This window comes from Apodemus sylvaticus, chromosome 2 (genome assembly GCF_947179515.1).
Source record: "Apodemus sylvaticus chromosome 2, mApoSyl1.1, whole genome shotgun sequence".
In the NCBI taxonomy this organism is placed as follows: Eukaryota; Metazoa; Chordata; class Mammalia; order Rodentia; family Muridae; genus Apodemus; species Apodemus sylvaticus.
Window position 1 is genome coordinate 115,074,461 of NC_067473.1, and position 19,818 is coordinate 115,094,278.

General features: G+C 40.2%; 1 protein-coding gene across 6 annotated transcripts in view; it reads right to left on the reverse strand.

Moving 5' to 3' along the window:
* The window catches only part of Exoc6b (exocyst complex component 6B), a 521,360-nt gene that overhangs the window by 133,988 nt on the left and 367,554 nt on the right, over window positions 1-19,818 (reverse strand). For all 6 annotated transcript variants that reach the window (XM_052174154.1, XM_052174153.1, XM_052174155.1 and 3 more), the window contains exon 20: window positions 1,264-1,337. In XM_052174154.1, coding sequence (XP_052030114.1) covers window positions 1,264-1,337 — 74 coding nt within the window. The remainder of the gene's footprint in view (window positions 1-1,263; window positions 1,338-19,818) is intronic.

The window sequence follows — 19,818 nt, forward strand, 5'->3', positions numbered from 1 at the left end:
ATGAAAAAGAGAACCCCTAACCCAGCCCCCAAATATTAAGTTGACACACGTCTCTGGGACGTGGCCTGAATCCTCAAACCTTGGAGGGGCTATAGACACATGATTCTGCTGAACAGGGCTTTCCAGAATTGTCATCAATGACAGATTACACTGCCCATCCACAAGGGTCCAGGGCTAGCTCAGGCCATCCATTACGTGTTAAAAGCTATTCCGGCAGGAATCCAGACACAGTGGTAAGGAGGTTACCCAGACAAGGGGTCCTACAGCTTTAAGAAACACTCTGGGCATCTACAAGTTTTCAGAATGCAAACTATGTCAGCTTTGAAAACAAGAGGCACTGCATCATTATGGCAGGAGAAACAAAGCCAGCCCCCTTCTAAAACAGACAAAAAAAGATTGTTTTAATAGGAGAGAAGCATCAGTCATTGATGCTTACTTCATTCACACTTTCTACCGAACCCCATCCATCTTCAGAGTGAAGAGATGACAGAGCACAGTTGTGGCTCTCCCTTTTGGCCCCCACCCACCTTGTCCTCCTATACTCAAAACACTAGGGCCTACCAACCCATCCTTTCTAGTCTGCAAGAACAGCCTATGGGTGGCCTTTCCATCTTATGGGCTTGCCAAAGCTTAGGTAGACCTAAGTACCAGCCTTCATCATGACACCGTAACAGGACTTCCCATCAGGCTAGCCTGACTGGTCAGAACCTTTGCAAACCATCTGTAAGCACCCCACTCTGTTGCTGATGGCTGACTGCATTCTACAAAGGAGGCAACAGAAGGTACGAAACAGCATGGAAAAGTCAACAAACCAGACTAACAACTCAGAAAGCAAAGCATTTCATTTTCCTTCAACACTACTGGCCACATTATCCACAGACAAAGTTCTCTAGGCGGGCAGTCTCTGCATCAGTGCACCTGCTTAGCATGGGTTTGACGAGTCATCTTTTTGCTGTGTCTGCAGAAGTCAATGGCCACACAATGGATCGCATCACTTGAGGGTCACTTGAGTCCCTCTACTCTATGGATCCCTCCTCCCACCCCCTGCCTACCCTTCTACCCACAAAAATCTTTACCCCACCATTGCTAAGGATCTCAGATAGCTAAATAAAAGAGGTGGCCTCAAACACAGGGAAAAGCCCTTAGGTCTCCAGTGTGAATCGCCAATGCCAAAGCCCCTCCCCTCCCCTTTTCCTTAAGACCTGATGGTCTTCAGTCACACATCTTAAAAGAAAAACAAAAAACAAAAACACAAAGACTTACTTGTCTCAAGTCGATGAAGGCCAACTGCAGCGTGTCCTCCTGGAACCCAGGCACCGGGCCGGATCTGGCAAACTCTGTGGGAAAGAAAAGAGGATAAAAAGCGCCTTTAACTAACCATGGACAGGGAGATTGGCAGACGGATGACAGGGAAGACAAGAGAGGCCGGGGGAGAGGAGGCCTGAGCTTCTAAGGAGTCATGTCTCTCTCCCTTCAGCCTCTTTGTTGGCCCTTCAAAATTCATGTCATCAAAACACCATTAATTCCAGCATCCTGACAGCAAGGAAACTGTACTAATTCGACCTGAAATTTATTCCCATGAGCTGCTCTGGGCTTCAGAGTATTTGTTTTGTGAATGGACAAACAACTTGCAAAGGAGGAAGGGAGGGGGGGGGGAAGAAAAAAGTTTTTCCTCTCAACACAATAAAATCTTCAGCTGAGAAACTCTTTTCAGTTCCGAAAGCTATTTATATTTCAGATCACTGAAGGAATTTTCTAATTTCACGCCTGTCACCTCATTCCCTAAGCATTTATCAAAAATATTCCCTGCCACATCATTAATTATTCCCTCACTGATTATTTGTATTATCTCATGAGTGCCAACCTCCTACATGACACACGCATGCATACCACTAGCAGCAGCTGCTGCCTTGATCAGAATTCAGCTTAAAAGAGCACAGCAGTATTGGCAGATGTGAAGATGCCCACCTGGATGAGGCTTACATCATTGGTAGAAGGACATTTGCATATGTGTGTCCTCCTACTGTATTTGCCCTTCACTTTCATTTCCATGCTGCTTTTAAAATTCCATCTTTTCTTCCCTCCACCTGCTTCCTCAAAGGTCAAAGATGCCCATATGAATGCTATCTGCAGTTCTCAGTAGCACCTGAGACAATTCATTCTTAGAATTCTGGCTTCCACATCTTTATCAAGAAAGAAATAGCAAAGGACTTCAAGGACAAATTCTACTACAACCTAAAATATCAAGTTGATCGTCTCTGAGCCCTGCTTATTATGAAATCAAAAAGTCTGAAGATCCTTCCACACAGACGAGCATTTAGCACAGTCAGGATCTGGGACTTACTGTAATTCCAGTTATTCTTGTGAAATCAAAGCATGACAGGCATTTCAAAGCCATCTACTATTTACAATAAAAGCAGCTTGGAAAAAAACATGAAAAGAAGTATTTTCCTTTCACATACATATTTTTCAAGATGGAAGTTAAGAGCCTATAGAACTGCTGTAATATTCTTCTTTTTATTTTTCACAGCTAGCTAGAAAAGTAGAAGACTCTTTCTATAGGGCAAATTCAAAAGATGATGTTCGAACAAAGGTTACTGCTTGTTTGGCTTTCTCTCTCCCTTCTACTCATTTTGAAACCATAACAGATTTACATAAAATCACAGTCCCAGTTTTAAAAATAATGCCAAACTAGTCTATAGAGATAAGGGAACATCATGTGAAAGACTTATAAATCACATTAGGTTAAATATAGTATAAATGTGGTATATACCTACATACAAAATACTCTCATTGCAGACATTTCAAATAAAAAGGATGCATAAGAAAAGAGATCAACTCCAAACACAGTCAGACTTAGTAAAGGGCTGTTTGCTTCAAGAAGAAAACTTATATGCCATTTAGAATCCAACATTATCCAAAGGAAGACTAAGAAACCCAAGTTTCAAAAGTGTAAAGTTCTAAACTATACAAACATTCATAGAAAAGCAGGCTGACGGAAGGCTTGACACAGCGTGCCCTGTGCATCAACACTGATATGCAGTAGGCCTCAGTAAGGATCATATCTTGTAACGTGTGTACAAGAACTCTGCATCCCAAATGTGTAATTACTTCACATGATGTGCTTGTTGAAACAAGTTCTTTCAGTTACAGCTACAGCCTCTCTTCCCAACTGCCTTGCTGTGTGTTCAGTTTGCATACTTCCTCTAAGGCTGATGGATTGCCTGGAGTAGTCCTATATCATTCAAGATAGTATTGCCTCATTTAAAGCCTTTCAAGACCTCTCTATCAGGAGGAGTCCAGCTATTGGGATGTTCTGAAGTCCTATCTATGTCAAACTCAACAGAATTCCCCATGACATATCACATGAAGGCTTGGGAGCTAGACTTACATTCATGCTACTCCTCACTGAGCATGAGCCTGGTTGATAGATAAACTGACTCAGGAGTCTGGATATGTTTCATGCTAATCTCTCATTTACTTTAGAGACATTTTTATGACATTCTAAATCCTCATGTTTCCACAAGACACTGAAGCCTTTGATTTACCTTTTTATAAAGAGAACCAGAGAGTGATAATTATGCCAGGTATGATGAAGTGAAGAAATTAACCTCTACAAATCACTATGGAAATGTCTAATTACTGTAAAGTCAACTTCTTATCTGTAGTTTTCCCTCTTTTTATTTTATCAGCACTGAGCATCAAACCTAAGGCCTTGTGCATGCTTGTCATGTATGTTATTACTGAACTACAATCCTATAATACCTATAATCCCACAGTGATAGGGAAGATAATAAAGTCCTTAGAGATAAGGACCCTATTACAAAGCGCAACAATTATTAAAAATAGTAGATGCTCAGGAGGGAGTAGTGAGCAGGATGTAAAGTGAATAAGTAAAAAATTAAATTAAAAAAATCCATCATGTTTCTAATACCCTTACATAGTTAAATGTTTTACATATTAAAAAATAGTAGATGTTCAACAAAGACTTTGTTTCAACTAAACAAGCTACATAAAAATCAAGACTCACTAGAAACATAGACCTATAACTGATAAGAAAAGTCTCTGGGTTGTTACAGGTTTGTGCCCTGTTTGTGTGTGGGAACAACAACATAACAATAACAGCAGCAGCAGCAGCAGCCCCAGACCTGGGGCTCTACTTCTCCACTTACTGATTCCTGAGTCCAACAGATTACTTAACTTTATTTATGTCTTTAAAAATTATTAAATCAAAAATTAGAATCATTTCTTGTACTGTAATGATAAGCATTAAACCAAGTCTCACATATAAAGAGCTTGGCAGAGTGACAGGCTTATCATAACTAATTATCCTTACAACTGTAGTGTGTGTGTGTGTGTGTGTGTGTGTGTGTGTGTGCGCGCGCGCACTTCTCTATAAAGAAAGCTTCATAGCTTTTACTGAATTCTTGGATGTTTGATGACAATGTCAAGAACTGTGCCTATGACAACACATGAAAAGAAATAGAGCTGAACTAGGCATGGCTCAGTGAGCAGTCATTTTTTATAGGAAAATTAATTATTCTGTTTTAATATGACTAGTCTGTTAAGCACAACAGAAAATTTGATTTGTATTATTAGAAAATTTAAATAAATGCATTAAATAAAATTTCTGTAACTGGGATTTAATGTAATTTCAGAAATATAACTTCTTAGAGTAAAAATCTTATAAATACATGAAAAAACTAGTAAGAACTGTAAATATTTAGAAAACAAAATAGGAATTCATGCAGAGCCTTGTTTCAACTACGTAAAATATACTATAGATGGGACTCATGCTGGTAAGCACTTATGTCACAATTTTATCAAGGCTGCTACACAAAGAAGAGTGATTTCTTTGAATTTTATAAAGTTTTATAAGGCAATAAGAGGAAATACAAGACTACAGGCATGGTGACATAAAACAGTACTGATCAGTAGTACTCTTTTAGTGACAAGAGACACAGCAGGATTGGCTGAAATGCACAGATTCTAGGATACTGCCTAGCAGGTAAGAAGGAAAGCAGACGTGTGGACAAGACAATTTCACATGGACATGCTAAGGCCTCTAGGGTCATGGACTTCTGACAGTAATCACAGCCAAGTGGAAGAGGAAGACACAGAAATAGACTAGTCCTTCTCAGACTTGTTTCTGGACATCAGGTTTTCAGTCTCTCAGTGACCTGTGTCAGCATGAAAAGTGTCTACAGCCTAGTGTTCTGCAGGGCAGCCTCAGCACCATCCAGGAAATCAAAAGAGCCTGTTTCATTTCACATAAACCAAATGCCCCCTTTCACCAGTTCCTATTGCTTGCAGATGGGGCCAAATTCTGGTGATTTGGCATCTGCTTGCAAGTTAAGTTATACCAGTGGCAAGCAGCATCAACTCATTTGGCAGAGTACCACTTTCTCCATCCTCTGTACTGTCTTGTCAGGAGGACTCACTAAGCATAACATGGTATCAAATCCTGACTCTGAGATTCACTTTGAAAACTGGAAAAAAAATTCAGTAAAGAAACTGCCAACTAATTGAAGGCTGAGAAATAAATCCTAAAAGGAGACTCACAAAGTTACAGAAAAGAAGGTATATAATCAAAGAAGATTCTGAGGAGAAAGAAAATGAGAATATCCAACAACCTCTGATACTCTTAATGTACAAACCTTTGAGATATACTTATCATTTTAAGAAATGTTAATTTTCAAAACTACTGTATACATTTTTCCCACGGTTTATTTTTTTAATTCACATTATATCTCAATCACAGTTCCCCTTTACCCCTCTGCTCTCAGTCCTTGCAAATCCCTCCTCCTATTACCACCTCCCCTTCTCCTCAGAGAAGAGGGATCCCCTTGGGTACCATCCCTTCCTGGGATATCTAGTCCCAGCAGGTCTAAGCACCTCCTCTCTCACTATGGCCAAGCAGGTGGGGGGCTGTTGGGGGGAGCAGGCAAGTAATGTTTTACAGTCTAATAAAGTTACCAAAGGGTAAAAAAAAGAAATTTTGCTAATTTCAACTTCTTTTCTGGGTTTCTATTCAGGGTGATGTTAACACTAATAATAAAGCCCATTGCTTTGTGGGAGAAGAAAACAAATATTTCAAATTTCATCTGGTACGTTCACAATTGGCTGGAGAAAACAAAATATTTTTTAACATAAAGTGAGTACTGAGAATGCAGTAGGTAGGAAAAGTGTTTGCCTTGTGAGTTTGATCCCAGAAACCAGATTTAAAAAAGGGTTCCTTAGCTGGGGAGTTGGATCCCTGAGGCCTGGTGGGTCTGTTGTTAAGTTCTGGGTGACAGTGCAGCAGTAAATGCCCACCAAGGGAAACTACTCTTGCCAAGAGGATGGAATCTCTGGCTAGTGTGGACACATCACATTCCAGTTGAGCAAGGTTAAGGAACACAAGCTCAGTTTAAACTGTGCTTAAGAGATAGGCAGGATAATTATCCCTTTAATGAGATGATGGACTTTCTTCACCAGATTTCAATCTCTGGTAGCCTATGGAGCTACAGTCATGTGGCTTTGTAAGTATGCTGGAATTAAACCTTTTCCTTTTCTTCTACTATTTTAAAAGCATGCTCTCTCTATAGCTTTGGGATTTGCCCTTTCTCTAAAATGTTCCCCTCTCCCTTATGGGTGTCTACGGCCATGTGCTCACCTGCATGCCGCCTCACTTAGAAGGCACAGCTTTACCACTCCTGGGCATATACCCAGAGGATTCCCCAGCATGTAATAAGGATACATGCTCCACAATGTTCATAGCAGCCCTATTTATGAAAGCCAGAAGCTGGAAAGAACCCAGGTATCCCTCAACAGAAGAATGGATGCAAAAAATGTGGTATATCTACACAATGGAGTACTATTCAGCCATTAGAAACAATGAATTCATGAAATTCTTAGACAAATGGATGGAGCTGGAGAACATCATACTAAGTGAGATAACCCAGACTCAAAAGATCAATCATGGTATGCACTCACTAATAAGTGGATATTAGCCTAGAAAATTGGAATACCCAAAACATAATCCACACATCAAATGAGGTACAAGAAGAATGGAGGAGTGGCCCCTGGTTCTGGAAAGACTCAGTGTAGCAGTATAAGGCAAAACCAGAACAGGGAAGTGAGAAGGGGTGGGAGGGAGAACAGGGGGAGGGAAGGGGGCTTATGGGACTTTCAGGGAGTGGGGATCCAGAAAAGGGGAAATCATTTGAAATGTAAATAAAAATATATCGAATAAATAATAATAATAAAAAAGAAGGCACGGCTTTTATGTTAACAATCTCTTCTTCATGCTCCTCCTCCAGGCAGATGTCAAGAGTCACAGCTTGCCTGCCTGGAGTTTTTCCATTCTTAAATTCTTTAATTAGCTGGGCAGTGGTGGCTCGTGCCTTTAATCCCAGCACTTGGGAGGCAGAGGCAGGCCGATTTCTGAGTTCGAGGCCAGCCTGGTTTACAGAGTTCCAGGACAGCCAGGGCTACACAGAGAAACCCTGTCTCGGAAAAACAAAAAACAAAAAACAAACAAAAAAAAACAAAACAACAACAACAACAACAACCAAAAAAAAAATATCTTTAATTAATGTGAGGGGATTTTATTTCCTTGCTATCATCTGGTGACCACAAAGAGATACCCCAAAATTTCAAATAACGAAGGTCAAGTAAAGGGCAAGTCTAAATAAACAAAGGGGACAGCACCTAAGGAATAAAACCTGTGGCTGGCTTCCATAGAGACATGCACATGAGTATATATGGACAGCTGCACACAAAACCTCCACAGAAAACCAAATTCAAATGAAACACTAAAATCAGAGTTAGAAGGGATTTGAGAAATTGAAGCAACAGCAGTCTGAAATTTCTATACACAAACAGAAGATTAAAAATAAATCCATCCTTTTCCTTCCCATTGCCCATACCATGGCATAAAATGTGGAAGAGTCCATTTTAAGTGATCCTGAACATTTTAGAATACTGCAACTCTTGCATGCTTATCAGAATTAAAAAATGATGCATCATAACAAATGACTCCCATGAAGAAGTATGGAGAGGGTCCTGATCCTGGAAAGGATTGATCTAGCATTAGAGAGGAATATAAGGACAGAGAAAAAGGAGGGAGGTGATTGGAGAATGGATGGAGAGAAGAATGTTTATAGGACATATGGGGAAGGGGGATCTTGGAAAGGGGAAATCATTTGGAATGTAAACAAAGAATATAGAAAATAAAAATATTTTAAAAAATGATGCATCACTTTATAGATGACTAATATCTCCCATGCACTTCCTTTTTAAACTTATTTTAAACCAGCATATAAGCTATTAGATACCATTACAGCAGTTCCAAGCCAAGTATGCTTTAGTGACACTTCTCCTTGTAACCGCCTCCTAGTCTCCTTTCTACTTTTATGTCATGTGTACTTTTGCCTCCTTTCTTAGTACCTCTTTCTACTTTATCTTGGTTTCTGGAAAGAGTTATTTTAAAAGCCTACATGCTGACCACAAGGATCCAAGCCTCCAGCTGTGGACCTCACTGTGAACCATGTAGCCTCCAGCCTACTCAATCACTACCCTAATTGCAAGATTTCTGCTCCTTCCCATATCTCCTACACATGCACACACTCATGCACACATATGTGTGAGCATGTGCACGTACATGCATGTGTGCAAATATGAGTAAAGATGAAAAAGACAAGACATTTAAAAATTGAATCTAAAATTTGGAAAACTGAACATAAAAATGATTCTTCACTTATTATCCATAAAACAAGAACAGTTTTTAAAGAAAGATAAGCAATGGGAACAATTTATTTCCAAAAAAACAAAATCAATAGTATCAGATAGATAGGTGGAACAGCAAATGTGGGAGGAAAACATATTTTGTTTAGACAAGAGGGAAGCTAAAAGACAAACCACAAAAAGGCCCCTAGACAGCATCAGTATATCACTGTGCCAGGGAGCATCTAGTTCAGATAAGAGGAAGGAACACTCTTCCATAACTGGCTTAGGATTATGGTTTAGGCCAGTGTTAATGAGAAACTCAGCTAATAAGAAACTCTTAGACTAAAGTGTGTTGATGATTGTTTGCATCTTAAGATCATGTCAGGTCACAAGTGTTTTTTTTTTTTTTTTTTTTTTTTTTTTTTTTTTTTTTGTGGGATTGAAAAAAATAGAAGCTGTTGTTGCTGTATTAACATAATGGTTTCCTGGTATCTGGCTCCCTGGAGCAGCAGATAAGGAGAGTGCTAGACTAGAGGACGGCTCTGGGGAAGCCAGGCCCTCTTGCATCACCTCACAGTGGCTCAAGGAGGCTAATTGCAGAGAAGCTGACAGAATCCCTTGAGAACCCACTTCAGGTCCTGTTGGTCAGAAAGTAGATGGTCAGAACATAAAGAAGGGAGCTCCATGGAAGAATTGTGTCAAGAAGAAATAAAAGGAAGAAAAAGGGGGGAAGAAGAAGGCTCCTAGAGACTCAGTTCATTACACCTCTCACTTCAAGGGAGGGTGGGTATAGAACATGGTGCCTACAGTTACCAGTCTAACAGTGTATACTTGAAATGTTCATGTATGTGTTTTACCACACTGTGAATGAATAGAAAACATAAATCAAAGTAATAAAGTGTACCCAAATCCTACCTTGTATTTAAATCATAACTTGTATTTAAACATGCAATAGAGTATTAACTCAATAGTAGTAGTAGTAGGAGGAGGAGGAGGAGGAGGAGGAGGGGGGGAGAGCAGCAGTAGCAGCAGCAGCAGCAACAGCAGCAGCAGCAGCAGCAGCAATAGTGGATACAGTCATACATAGAGTAGACTCATAAAGAAAACTGTCAACCCAGTAATAGTGGGATAGGTGGTTTTCCACTTGTATCTACACAGTAAGTTCACAGCCATCTGTGGATAGAAGAACTTCTGGAAGAGTACTGGGATTCACAAAGAATGTGTTGAAGGCCTGAGAGAGCCCATAAGAAGCAGGGTCCACAGAAATGAACCCACACACCTATGGTCACTTGATCTTCAGAAAACATCCAGTGGAGAAAAGATAGCCTTTTCAACAAATGGTGCTGGTTCAACTGGAGGTCAGCATTCAGAAGATTGCAAATTGATCCATTCTTATCTCCTTGTACTAAGCTCAACTCCAAGTGGATCAAGGACCTCCAGATAAAACCAGACACACTGAAACTAATAGAAAAGAAACTGGGGAAAACCCTTGAGGACATGGGCAAAAGTTCCTGAACAGAACACCAAAAGCATATGCTTTAAGATCAAGAATTGACAAACAGGACCTCATAAAATTACAACGTTTCTATAAGGCAAAGGACACTGTCAAAAGGACAAAATGGCAACCAACAAACTGGGAAAAGATCTTTACCAACCCTACATCCGATAGAGGGCTAATATCCAATATATACAAAGAACTCAAGAAGTTAGGCCTCAGGGAACCAAATAACCCTATTAAAAATGTGGTGCAGATCTACACAAAGAATTTTCACCTGAAGAAATTTGGATGGCTGAGAAGCACCTTAAGAAATGCTCAACATCATTAGTCATTAGAGAAATGCAAAGTAAAACACCAGTCAGAATGGCTAAGGTTAAAAACTCAGGTGACAGCAGGTGTTGGCGAGGATGTGGAGAAAGAGGAACACTCCTCCACTGCTGGTGGGAATGCAAGATGGTACAACCACTCTGGAAATCAGTCTGGCTGTTCCTCAGAAAACTGGACATGACACTTCCGGAGGACCCTGCTATACCTCTCCTGGGCATATACCCAGAGGATTCCCTGGCATTCAATAAGGACACATGCTCCACTATGTTCATATCAGCCTTATTTATAATAGCCAGAAGCTGGAAAGAACCCAGATGTCCCTCAATGGAGGAATGGATACAGAAAATGTGGTATATTTACACAATGGAATTACTCAGCAATTAAAAACAATGAATTCATGAAATTTTTAGGCAGATGGTTAGAACTGGAAGATATCATCCTAAGTGAGGTAACCCAATCACAAAAGAATATACATGGAATGCAATCACTGATAAGTGTATATTAACTAGTCCAGAAGCTATGAATACCCAAGACACAAGTAGCATATCAAATGACTCCCATGAAGAAGTAAGGAGAGGGCCCTGATCCTGGAAAGGCCTGATCCAGCATTGTAGGGGAGTACCAGGACAGAGAAAAAAGGAGGGAGGTGATTGGAGAATGGGTATAGAGAAGGCTTATGGGACATATGGGGTGGGGGGAACTGGGAAAGGGGAAAGTGTTTGGAATGTAAACAAAGAATTTAGAAAATAAAAAAAAAACCAAAAAGAAGAAGAAGAGGAAGAGGAAGAGGAAGAAGGAAGAGGACGAGGAAGAAGAAGGAGGAGGAGGAGAAGGAGGAGGAGGAGGAGGAGGAGGAGGAGGAGGAGGAGGAGGAGGAGGAGGAGGAGGAGGAGGAGGGTCCACTGACAGAGCTGTTTGTCAGGAGCAAACTTGCCAGCATTATTTCCAGTTCTAGACATAGACAAACTCCTGTGGCTCCTTGGTTTTGGAAAATTCTCCTGCCAAAACCATGAAGCAGAGGAACTTGGAGAGGCCTTGCTCACATATGCCTTGGATGATGTGACTGCTGCATTCATGTCTGTGGTTCTGGAGCCACCCCTGACAGTTAACTCTGATCTTCTCATCAATGACCTGAAGCAGTCATGCTCAGAATTCAGCCCACAGAAAGATGGGGAGTGGAATGAGGGGATGTGGGAAACAGTGGCCTAGTATATGGAACAGACATGGTGAGCACAGTACTAAAACAGGACACTGCAGAAGCTCTGGCAAGGAGAGCAGGTCCTTTCAGATTCTGTTAGAGATCAGACCCAATTACAAGCAACCAATAGGATGGTTGGTATCCTAGAGGTGCAACTAAAGATTTTGGTGGTAGAAGTTGATCTTGAAGTAAATTTGTGGCTGGGTCATAGTCAGAGGCTAGTATCAACAACTCAGAGACTCAGTCATGAACTCAGTAGGTGCTGTCAACCAACCTAGGACAGGCTTGCCATTTAGACTCTAAAACATATTAGAGTCGTATGACAGTCAAGGGCCACCCAGTGATCACAAGGATCCAGTCCTCTACCCTCAAACCCAACTGTGAACCACGTAGCTTGCTCTGGCCTGCTCAATCACTTCCTTAATTACCTGCTTTCTGCTCCCTCTATAACTGATGCTGAAGGTTCCTCCCCTATACAGTGGTATGTAGGTGTGACTATTTAACAATGACTACAGTGACAGAGAGTAGCTCATTGGAGTGCATGCTTATTATCTGCAAGTCCCTGAACTCAATCCCCAGAGTCTAAAGAAATAAATAACGGGTGACTGCTGAGTCACATTCTGCCCTTATGAATGAGATTAGGTGCCCTTGCCAAAAAGCCTGAGAATTTGTCCTGCTTTATTTAACATGAGAACAGGATTCCTCCCTCTATAGCATGTAGAAGCAAGGTGCTACCTCAAAGCAGAGGGCAGTCCCAGACAACCCAACCTGCTACTGTCTCAATCTTGGACCTTTCAGACTCCAGAACTGTGAGAAATACATTTCTTTTGTTTATAAGTTAGTAATCTCTGGTATATTGTTATAGAAGCACAAAAGAAAAGTCCATCTGTCTGAAACAGTCTTTAGAGACAAAAACATATGTACAGTCCTTCAAATGTACAGACACCAATGCAGAGCTACCCAGAAACAACAACAACAACAACAACAGGGCAATACGGCAGTATCAAAGGAAACCCATCATTGTTCATAACTGATTCAAACAATTGAGATCTTCAAACTACTTGAAAAATAATTCAATCCTCTTTTAAAAGTTAAATAATAGGCAGAAACAGATATAAAATTAGACAGAATTAGAAAAACAATACACCAGGAAAATGAGAAAATTAATTAAAAAATTAAAAACATAAAGAGAACTAAAAAGAACTAAGAGGGTAGAGACTGAAGACCAACAGCATAGAGATGAAGAACTCACCGAGGCGCCCCCTGCAGGGTGGATTGTGAAAGAGCAAGAGAAAGAAGCAGAAAAACTTAACATCTAAGCTGGCCAGACAGGGGGATAAAAGAAAAAAAAATTAGGAAAATGAATAAAGTATAAGATTCACATTAAAGGGAAAATGGTCAGAAAGATTAACGAAATACTGTTTGAAACCTTTTTAAATCTTGGAAAGCATGTGGAAATCCAGAATTATGGAACACAAAGACTTTATCTCAGGCCAGATCAAGAGGAAGATGAAATGCCAAGATCAGAGGCTGGAGAGACTGCTCAGTGGTTAGAAGCTCGGGCCGCTCTTCCAGAGGACCTGGGTTCTATTCTCAGCCCCCTGGATGAGACAGCTCACAACTGTCTGTACTTCAGTTCCAGTGGATATAAAGCTTCTTTTGGCCTCTACAAGCAGTACACATACAGAGTGTATAGATATACATGCAGGTAACACACCCATGCACATAAATAAACTATTTTTTAAACTTTTTATTTAAAGGCAAGAGCAGATTTGAGAGTCTGGTCACATTAAAGGCAATATCTGTAGTCATATGGGATTTTTTTCAACAAAAATCTTACAAGCCAAGAATTAGGAGGGTGATATACTCATTGTGCTCAAAGGTAAAACAGGATTAAAACTCACCAACCTAGAATACAAAACTTTGGAAAGGTGTTAAAAGACATAAAGACAACCCCATATGAAGAGAGAAGGAGTCAATCAACATGAGATTCGCCTAAAAAAATGCTGAGGAATGTCCTCAATAATGGGGACCCTCATAAAACTACAAAGTTTCTGTAAGGCAAAGGACACCGTCAAAAGGACAAAATGTCAACCAACAGACTGGGAAAGGATCTTCACCAACCCTAAATCTGACAGAGGGCTAATATCTAATATATACAAAGAACTCAAGAAAGTAGAACCCAGAGATCCAAATAACACCATTAAAAAGTGGGGTACAGAGCTAAACAAAGAATTTTCACATGAAGAACTTCGGAGAGCTGAGAAACACCTTAAGAAATGTTCAACATCATTAATCATTAGGGAAATGCAAATCAAAACAACCCTGAGATTTCACCTCACACCAGTCAGAATGGCTAAGGTCAAAAACCCAGGAGACAGCAGGTATTGGCGAGGATGTGGAGAAAGAGGAACACTCCTCCACTGCTTGTGGGATTGCAAGATGGTGCAACCACTTTGGAAATCAGTCTGGCGGTTCCTCAGAAAACTGGGCATGGCACTTCCTGAGGACCATGTTATACCATTACTGGGCATATATCCAGAGGATTCTTCAGCATGCAATAAGAACACATGCTCCACTATGTTCATAGCAGCCCTATTTGTAATAGCCAGAAGCTGGAAAGAACCTAGATGTCCTTCAACAGAGGAATGGATACAAAAAATGTGGTATATTTACACAATGGAGTACTATTCAGCCATTAGAAACAATGAATTCATGAAATTCTTAGACAAATGGATGGAGCTGGAGAACATCATACTAAGTGAGGTAACCCAGTCTCAAAAGATCAATCATGGTATGCACTCACTGATAAGTGGATATTAGCCTAGAAACTTTGAATACCCAGGACATAATCCACAAATTAAATGATGTCCAAAAAGAATGGAGGAGTGGGCCCTGGTTCTAGAAAGACTCAGTGCAAGAGTATAGGGGAATTCCAGAACAGGGAAGTGGGAAGGGGTAGATGGAAGAATAGGGGGACAGAAGAGGGCTTATGGGACTTGCAGGGAGTGGGGACCCAGAAAAGGGGAAATCATTTGCAATGTAAATAAAATAAATAAATAAATAAAAAATTTTTTAAAAAATTGGTAAAAAAAAAAAAAGAAAGCAACAAGAAGAATTAACAAATGGCATGAAGAATACAAGATGTGGAACTCACTAGCAAGTAGAACAGGCGAGTTCAGGCCCTGAGGCTGTGACTGAGGCAGGTACACTCTTGAAATTTGGTGTAAAATTTACAAACATTATTGTTATACCTTCAGTTATCTATCAGTGAATATAGAACTATAAAAATGAGTGACAGTCACAGGAAAATAAAAGGAGTAGATGAGTAAAAGGGTATTTATATGAGATTGAAGTTGTTACCATTCTGAACACCACAACTACAAATGTTTTATGGCAACCTTAAAGTAAAACCAACTAGCAGGTTCCACCTGAAATTAGTGGTACATGTGTGATCTTTAATCCCAGCACAACGCTCAGATGGGGGTAGGTGGGTCAGCTGTGCAATTTCAAGGTTGCCCTCTACTGCACAGGGAGCTCAAGGCCAAGCCGAGTTAAATGAAACCCTGCCTCAAAACACAGTAAGAACCATGAGAAGAGTCATGTGCTCAAAGCAAACCAACAGAACAAATCAGCAAGGAGAACAGCAACAAAAAAGAGATAAACCAATAAACTGTAAAACAATAAATCCACAGGGAAAGGGCTAAGGATTATATGTCAGGATTACTTTATATGTAAACACATTAAACTAGGCAATCAAAGGCACAAAGGGGCCAACATGCTGATAGTCATTTTAGCTTTTAAAGATAATTATCTGAGGACCCAGCTATACCACTCTTGGGCATATACCCAAAAGATTCTCCAACATATAACAAAGACTATGTATGTTCATAGCAACCTTATTTATAATAGCCAGAAGCTGAAAAGAACCCAGATGTCCTTCAACAGAGGAATAGATACAGAAAATTAGGTACATTTACACAATGGAGTACTACTCAGCTATTAAACATGATGAATTCATGAAATTCTTAGGCAAATGGATGGACCTAGAAAATATCATTCTGAGTGAGGTAACCCAATCACAAAAGAACACACATGGTATGCACTCATTCATAAATGAATATTAACCCAAAAGCTCCAAATACCCAACATACAATTCACAGACCACATGAAGTTCATGAAGGAAGACCAAAGGCTGGGTGCTTCAGTCCTTCTTAGAAAGGGGAACAAGATACTCACGGGATTAAATATGGAGACAAAGTGCAGAGCACAGTCTGAAGGAAAGGCCATCCAGAGACTGCCCCACCTGGAGATTCATCCCAGATATAGTCACCAAACCCAGACACTATTGTGGATGCCAAGAAATGCTTGCTGAAAGGAACCTGATATAGCTGTCTACTGAGAGGCCCTGCCAGAGCCTGACAAACACAATCAGATGCTCGCAACCAACCATTGCACTGAGTGCAGGCTCCCCAGTGGAGGAGTTAGAGAAAGGACTGGAGGAGCTGAAGGGGTTTACAACTCCATAGAAAGAACAACAATATCAATCAACCATACTCCCCCCCCCCACTTAGATGTCAGGGACTGAGCCACCAACCAAGGAGTACACATGGCTCCAGCTGCATATGTAGCAGAGGATGGCCTTGTCAGGCATCAATGGGAGAAGTCCTTGATCCTACGAAGGTTCAATAGATGCCCTTGTATAGGGGAATTGAGGGCAGGGAGGTGAGAGTAGGTGGGCTGGTAGAGGAACACCCTCATAGAAGCAGGGGGAAGGTGGAGGGGATAGCGAGTTTCTGGGAGGGGGAGAAAGTAGATAAGGGGAGAACACTTGAAATATAAATAAATTTATATATATATATATATGTATATATATATATATATATACTATACATATACATATACATGTGTATATATGATAAACAGACTAAAGAGTTGTAAGGGACAAATCATGTGGCTGTTAACCAGAAGAGCGTTCTGCTATCAGACAAAAAAAGAATCATATCACAGAATAAGCTACATCTACAGAAACTAGAAACAGTACAACAAAATCAAAACGAGAAGAAATGAGGAAATACAACCTAGAAATAAGTATTAGAAAAATAATTTTAAAAGATGGATAAAACTTCTTTTTCAAGATGAAGAAAATTAAACCCTTAGCTAACATTGGAGGGAGGGAGTTAAAATAAGAAAAATCATTAACAAAAGAGCAAACAGTACAGAGGACACTAACAAACAAAAGAACCAGGAAACTTCTATGGACAAACCCCTCTTTGGGAGACTTCTGTGGACAGACCCTCCTGGGAAGACTTCTGTGGACAGACCCTTTTTGGGAGACTTCTGTGGACAGACCCTTCTGGGAAGACTTCTGTGGACAGACCCTTCTGGAAAGACTTCTGTGGACAGACCCTTTTTGGGAGACTTCTGTGGACACATCCTTTTGGGGAGACTTCTGTGGACAGACCCTCCTGGGGAGACTTCTGTGGACAGACCCTTTTTGGGAGACTTCTGTGGACAGACCCTCCTGGGGAGACTTCTGTGGACAGACCCTCCTGGGGAGACTTCTGTGGACAGGCTCTCCTGGGCTCTGCTCACCCTTCTTTAATTACTTCTTTCTGTTCTAACTTCACAGTTACCAATCCTTTCATACTCCTGTTCTGACTATTTTGCAGTGAATTTTCTGTTTGGTTAGGGTTTTTTTTTTTTTTTTTTTTTTTAAATCATCTCTCTCTCTCTCTCTCTCTCTCTCTCTCTCTCTCTCTCTCTCTCTCTCTCTCTCTCTCTCTCTCTCTCTCTCTCTTCTGTGGTAAATGCATTTTGCTCACATACTATTGCCTTTATGTTTTCAACACCTCCCCATACTTCTCTGCACGCCTCAGGAAAATGTGTTTTAAGGCTTGAGCACATGTCTCTGTTATCAGACCTTTGAGAAGTAGCTTCTATTGAATTTTCTTGTTGTGGGCTCATGTGCTTGGTTACTTTCTATTTACCCCCCAATTATGCACTTACATTTAAATGGCCAGTTCCTTAACATTTGTTCCAAGGTCTATATTAATTTAAAATCTCATTCAACTTCTAGTTGCTGTTTCCTGCACGTGGGTGAAGATGCAATCACAAATAAGATTGTTATGAACATACATAGTCTTTGTTATATGTTGGAGAATCTTTTGTGTATATGCCCAAGAGTGGTATAGCTGGGTCCTCAGATAATTATCTTTAAAAGCTAAAATGACTATCAGCATGTTGGCCCCTTTGTGCCTTTGGTTGCCTAGTTTAATGTGTTTACATATAAAGTAATCCTGACATATAATCCTTAGCCATTTCCCTGTGGATTTATTGTTTTACAATTTATTGGTTTATCTCTTTTTTGTTGCTGTTCTCCTTGCTGATTTGTTCTGTTGGTTTGCTTTGCGCGCATGACTCTTCTCATGGTTCTTACTGTGTTTTGAGGCAGGGTTTCATTTAACTCGGCTTGGCCTTGAGCTCCCTGTGCAGTAGAGGGCAACCTTGAAATTACACAGACTCAAAAGGGGAATCATGGTATGCACTCACTAATAAGTGGATATTAACCTAGAAAACTGGAATACCCAAAACATAATCCACACATCAAATGAGGTACAAGAAGAAAGGAGGAGTGGCCCCTGGTTCTGGAAAGACTCAGTGAAACAGTATTCGGCAAAACCAGAACGGGGAAGTGGGAAGGGGTGGATGGAAGGACAGGGGAAGAGAAGGGGGCTTACGGGACTTTCGGGGAGTGGGGGGATAGAAAAGGGGAAATCATTTGAAATGTAAATAAAAAATATATTGAATAATAAAAAAAAGCACTAACACGTCTGAGCTTATGAGCCAAAAAAAAAAAAAAAAAATCTCTTCTTTAATCTTTGATTACAAAGGTGTAAAAAGAAAAAAAAAAATTGAATTGAAGAAAACACACAAATTTATTAAATCTTATGGAAACATCACTTCACAAGACTAAGAGGAACCTACAATGCTCTGAATCTTTTGCAAACCAAAATAAACTGATGAAAATTAACCAAAGCGTTCAGGTGCATCCTGGGAGCCCAAACAAACTGTGGAGCTCAAAACACACCAGACAGATATTCCAGTAGCAATTCTTTTTAAGTGAGGAGACAGAATAATATTGCTTCCTACTCCATCTAAATGTGATTGTATGAGATGACCTAGAAATTATATACTGTGGTGGTCTGAATATGAAATGAACACACGTACTTGAACTATTAGTCACCAGGTAATGGTACTGTTTGGGGAGGCTGTGGAACCTTTAGGAAATGAAGCCTTCCTGGAGATAATACATCACTTATGTCACTGGGGTACTTTGAGTTTATTGCCTTACCCAGCATTTAGTTCTTGTGTCCTTCCTGTGTATAAAAATGTGATCTCTCAGCATCCTGTCACTGCCATTGTACCTTCTTCACCATTAAGAACATCTAGCCATGTGACTAAACCCTTCCTTAGGTTACTTCTGCACATACTTATCATATAACAAAAATGAAACTGAGATATATAGGTTACTGTTTTATCAAATGAACTGAAGCTGTTATTTATACAAAAATCAGGAGGTAGAGGCTTATTCCAGTATAGTTTATGACTGCCAAAGTTTGGTAATAACCACAATGCCCTTCAATGTGTAAATGGATAAACTGTCATATTTAAACAATGGATTAATATTTAGTTTTAAAAAGAAATGGGTTATCAAACCATGGGGGGAAAACATGGTGGAACCTTACATGCATACTATTGCATGAAAGAAATCAATCTTCAGAGGCCGTGTGCTGAATGCTTCCAACTCGACAACATTTTGGATAAGGGAAAATTGTGGCAACAGTACACAATGATGCTAGACAGGAGGATGGGAGGTATGCAGAGGTGATAGACAGAGAACCTCCAGGAGGCAAACTAGTCTCTAGGACACGACAATGGTAGATACATGTTGTTATGCATTTATCTCAACACAGGAAATCTATAAAAACCAAAGATGACCCCAAATGTCAAATACAGATTTCAGGTATAAGGATGTCTGGGTACACTAATTACAGCAAATGTTAGTATGCTGTAGAGTATTTAC